Source organism: Notothenia coriiceps, unplaced genomic scaffold, assembly GCF_000735185.1.
Source record: "Notothenia coriiceps isolate Sejong01 unplaced genomic scaffold, NC01 NC01_scaffold00013665, whole genome shotgun sequence".
NCBI classification, from domain to species: domain Eukaryota; kingdom Metazoa; phylum Chordata; class Actinopteri; order Perciformes; family Nototheniidae; genus Notothenia; species Notothenia coriiceps.
In genome coordinates this window covers 293-5,424 of record NW_011346366.1, presented here as the reverse complement: position 1 = coordinate 5,424, position 5,132 = coordinate 293, and the positions used below count along the sequence as shown (strand labels likewise).

Genomic DNA, 5,132 nt, shown 5'->3' with positions numbered 1-5,132 from the left:
TGGGTTGGTTTGTGGGTGTTATTTTACAGAATTGCTGGGGGACTTCACCCTTTACAGCTAAACACCCCAGACCCCCCCTGTCAGATTAAGCAATTATTTTTCATTAAGACAAGTTCAGGCACGATATTGCTTTCTTATGACATGCGACATTTAACAAGGGAACATTCCAGTTTATCAAAAGGCCTGTGTTTTAGCTTTATGGACTTTGTGAGTGTTTGGGTCACAACATTTAAATAAATCAATATATGGAAAATATTCCTTTTAACAGCAGTAAATATAAAAAAATAGGAATACACAATTTCTTACCATTGTAATGGCAAAACAATTCTTAAAACTATAAAATAAATATTAGATCAGATTACAGACATATAGAAAAGTAATCGAAAGTAAAAGTAGTCATTGTGAAGAATAATATATATGATATGTTTTACAATAATTGATCATTGAAGTGTTATCAAAGCTGGTAAAGGTATAGCTAGTTTTAATGACTTTGTAAAACTACTCATTAAAGTAATGCAGGGCAGCTTGTAAATTTACTCCAGGTGGAACTAAAGTCTGATTTAAGAGTTGATTATATTTCACATCATTCATCCACATCTGTAAAGTAACTAGAGGTGTTAAATAAATGTAGTGGAGTAAAAGTACATGATTTACCAATTAAGTACAAAATTGTACTTGAGTAAATGTACTTACAGTAGTGACTTTACATCACTAGATGTAGTGGTACACTGTGTACACTATATACCTACTCTTAATGTTCATTTTGCCATAGTACTGTAAAATTGCACACAGATATTCATTGGAATCGACAATAACTACCAACTAGTTAGTTAGTTAGTAAGCTCCAGTTGCTAGTTCTAAACACAACTTTCTGACTGTTATAAATGCACTGCATTGTGCCTGACATTTCTGCTGAATGCTGTTTTTTTAATCAAAACAAAGTAACGGTAAAGACATCAACCAAGGAACAGTGCAATTTAAACAGCCCTACTGTGGCCAAGGAACCATTATGGGATCCTGCTAAATGCTCAAATGTATTGTAAAGTAGCACAAGTGAAGAAGAGGTATACATGCAGTGGAATATTTTCCTAAAGTTTCTTTAGCTCACATTAGCCACCATCATTTACTGGTCGATCAGTTAGGCTGCAGCATCAATATCCCTGGATGTAATAAACTGAAAAACTTGTTGTTGCTTATAAAAAGGTACAAGTTCTTCTTTTGTGATTATGTTATATGAAAAGTATAATATATATGTATTAGCATAATTTTTGACGTTTCATGACTTCCTTTTCTCGACCATTGTAGTTTTTTAGCAGAAATGTAAAGCCATCATGTGTAAAATATCGAGATCTTGAGGAAATATGGCTTCCTCTAGTCTAGAGGCAGTATGAGTAATTACACTGTAGCTCACTGCTGTGCACCCTAACCCCGGCCATACACAAACATGGGGGACACTGAGATACATTCAACCCAAAACACGTTAAAACAAGTTATTATCAAATGTTTCATTTTGTTTTGTTGCTGTTATCTGACTATACTTGTGAACTCTTTTATATACAATTATTTATTTCTGCTGATCAAAGATTTAAGTTCCATTTCCTGCAGCTACAACTGAAACCTCATACCATTTTAGCTAAGGTTCTGTAGTAATCTTCCTTTTTACTGTAGGTCCTTTCTGTTCAAAGGAAAGCCACATTCATCAAGTGAGCACCAACCTTCGCCCTCTCTATACAGCACCTGGTGAACCCTTTAAATCAATGGCATGTTGGGTTCTAAAGAGCCCTTTCCACAGGGGACATCGATACAAAGGAAAGAAATATGACCGCATTCATGAAATTATATGACTTAGGGAAGGACTGGGTGTGCATATACTGCCTCAGGGTATGGTTTAATGTCATGTAAAACCACCTTTTCATGCTCATAGTCTTTGATATTAAACACAGCATAACATTCAGTCAAAAAACGTTGTATATAGCGTAAACCATCTTGTTTTTTGTTGTCTTTTTTGCAACAGATAGCGTTGGATGGACAATCTAAAAACATCCACGTCTGTCGGCTCTGGTGGAGGTGGGGTTGGCAGAGGTGTTGGAGGAAGTAGCAAAGGTAAAATCTGAGAGGTGTAGGCTTTCTATGCGGCATAAACTTTCTTTATTTTGTATTTTCAACAAATGTATTATAACCTAACACAGGCTTAAATTAGCTGTAGAATGTCTTACTGTATGTTATTACAAATGGAGGACCAATAATTACACACAATGAGGTGTGTGTCTCAGAATTTTGGATCGAAAGATATCTTATAACATGCTGTAGTTTCTCAAAAAAAAAGACTAGTTCCAATGAGAACAGTTCATAGTGAACACTTCAAATGCCAAATCAAAAACATAACTTTTCGTAATTATTTATAATTAACCATTCTTTTATTTTGTTTACAGTGGTCACAAAATCAGTGACGACTACTAGACTGACATCGCAAAGTAAGCTGTGCCTTTCTTCGCATCTATCAAACACATCATGATTTATACACATATTGAACTTTTAGATTATACACTGAATTGATTATTCATTGTAATAAAAGATAGATTGTACAGTTGTAGCTACACTCAACACTTTCTTATGTTACGAATTTACCAAAATTACCGTTTTTTTGTTATGTAAAAGGGGGGAAACCAAAAGAAAACGATCACTAAGCAGTCCATCCCAATTAGCTTTATTGGATTTTAAGTGTCTTTTAGGTTATTTTCTTTTAGTTTTTCCGGCTCTAACAGTTCAGTCTCACATCTCTTGTTGGCTTTGTTTCAAGATGCAGCAGGTGACTTTAATCAAGTTTAAAAAAACAAAACCTATCTATGATACTTTCTAGACAAAATAATCAGCTAGCTTGTGAACATTTGGCGGATCCTTTAGCAGCTAGCTTGTTTACATTTTGATGATCTTTTTGCAGAGCTTGTGAACATTTAGCTGAACATTTAGCAGAACTTGTGGACGTTTGGCTGATCTTTTAGCAGCTAGCTTGTTTATATTTAGCTTATCATTTAGCAGCTAGCTTGTGAACATTTATCTGATCATTTAGCTGCTAGCTTGTGAAAATGTGGCTGATAATTTAGCCTGACATATTTCTTTGTGGTAAATAGAAAATAAATCTGAGCTAAAGCTAGATTACATTTGATACATTTGGTAGCCAAAATCAAAATGTTGCATCTGCAGGATGTGTAAATAACCAATATATTGCTTCAAGCTATACAGGTTGATCATAATGAAGCTATGTTTACAGATTGTTTTGCTGCCTACTTGTGGCCAAAACACTATAACAATACATGTATGCAGCTTTAATGTACCTTGTGGTTTGCCACTAGAAAGAGCTAGAGGCCTCCAAGCCTCTTAGCAAACAGCTTATTATTTTTATTAGACATTAAATGTCATTACCTCCTTCAGCAGAAAGGATGTTATGTGCGTGTCAATCAATCTTATAAGAGTGGAAGGATGTCATGGTTGAGAGTAATAGGGCATGTTCAGTCATGCCAGGCAAGCAGATGCTTACTTTAGGAATGTTCTTTTATGAAACCACCAAAAAAAAAGAAGAATAGTAGAATTTTCGAATATATGGGCTTTGCCTGTGCAGTCTTGTATTTTAAACTGGATTGAGGCAAATAATAAATTAACCATCCTTAGCCCCCGCAGACTTCTGAGTGCTTGATGATGCATTTGATAAGATTTAACCTTTTAGAGCTGAGATGAAAACCCAATGTACTATTTATGATGAAGTGGCAACTCATCTCTTCCAATTTTTTGATTTCCTGTCTTCTCCCAGAGGATCTCTCTATGAGTGCAGGAGAGTCAGGTGAGAAAGCTGCATCAGGAAGCTCCGGAGGAATCCTGATCGCATCCAGCAGCTACAACGCCGCTGGCTCAGGTGGATACGGCTCTAGTGGAACAAGCAGCTCAGGCCGGATCACATCCAGCAGCTCCAATGCCACCAGCTCAGGTGGATACGGCTCTGGCGGGACAAGCAACTCAGGGTTAATCACATCCAGCAGCTCCAATGCAGCCAGCATCGGTGGATATGCTTCTGGAGAAACAAGCAGTTCAGTCCTGACCACATCCAGCAACTCCAGCGCTGCCAGCTCCAGTGGGTACGGCTCGGGCGGAATAAGCAGCTCAGGCTTGACCACCTCTGCCAGCTCCAATGCCACCAGCTCCGGTGGATACGGAACCAGCAAGGCCGCAGGAGGCATCAGTGTCACTACTCTAGGGGCATCCTGTGCTGTATCCTCAGGGGTTGGAAGTTCAGTGACTTCAGGGGGCTCAGGGGCAGCAACAAAGGGAGCTGCTGGAGCGGTGGGGTTCAGGGCCACTGGAAAGGGATCCTCTGGCATGTCTTCTGGTTTCGTGAGTGGGGGCAGAGATGGAAAAAGAGACGGGGGTCTGGGAGCCGTCACAGTTTCAACAGTGACGAAGAACAGTTACAGTTCAGGAGGGTCTGGGGAGGCAAAGAGAGGATCGTCATCAGCAGTCACTTATTCACCTGTTCCAAAAGAGAAGAAGGGCACTACCACCATGGCAGCAGCTGTCTCAGATGTCTTCTATGGTTAGTCAAAAGTCAAGGGTCAATAAATGAATGCTGCTTTACTGAACTGTTGGGTTGTTTTCGCATTGTTTGCTGTTTGAAACAAGGCCCTCACATAACTACTTCTGGAAGAAGGATAATATGGTCAATTTTCTCTTGTTATGTTTCAGAAAGTTCAAGCACAAACTCCTCTCCAGAGTACAAAAGGAAGGAGTACGGTAAGGTTCACTTAATTAAGGCCCGAGCCGGTTTTTCAGGCCTCAGGCTCGAAAATGACATTCCCAGAACAAATGACCATAACTTGACTTCTAAAACGGGTAAATTAATCATCTTTTTCCTCAAAGCAATGATAAACCTGTGAGTTGGATGTAGAAAAGTCAGAATCAATATAGAATCTTTTTATTTTAAAGTAAATTCAGATTGAACATAGTAAAACAATGTAAATTATAGTGTCCGTCCAAATGAAAACATTACTTATAGTGAAAACCACCCTTGAATGATGGGATAGTAGACTAAAAGCTTTAGGAATCCAAACTATAACAAATAATAAGTACCCTTTATCAAGATT

At 38.2% G+C, this 5,132-nt stretch overlaps 1 protein-coding gene across 1 annotated transcript; it reads left to right on the top strand.

Moving 5' to 3' along the window:
* Positions 1–2,068: 2,068 nt before the first annotated feature.
* LOC104948088 (sericin-1-like) lies at positions 2,069–4,450 on the top strand. The gene is made up of 4 exons (XM_010774246.1): positions 2,069–2,103; positions 2,433–2,474; positions 3,809–4,282; positions 4,392–4,450. The coding sequence occupies exons 3-4, from the start codon at positions 3,820–3,822 to the stop codon at positions 4,448–4,450; spliced, it is 522 nt and encodes a 173-aa protein (XP_010772548.1). The 5' UTR covers positions 2,069–2,103; positions 2,433–2,474; positions 3,809–3,819.
* Positions 4,451–5,132: the final 682 nt, after the last annotated feature.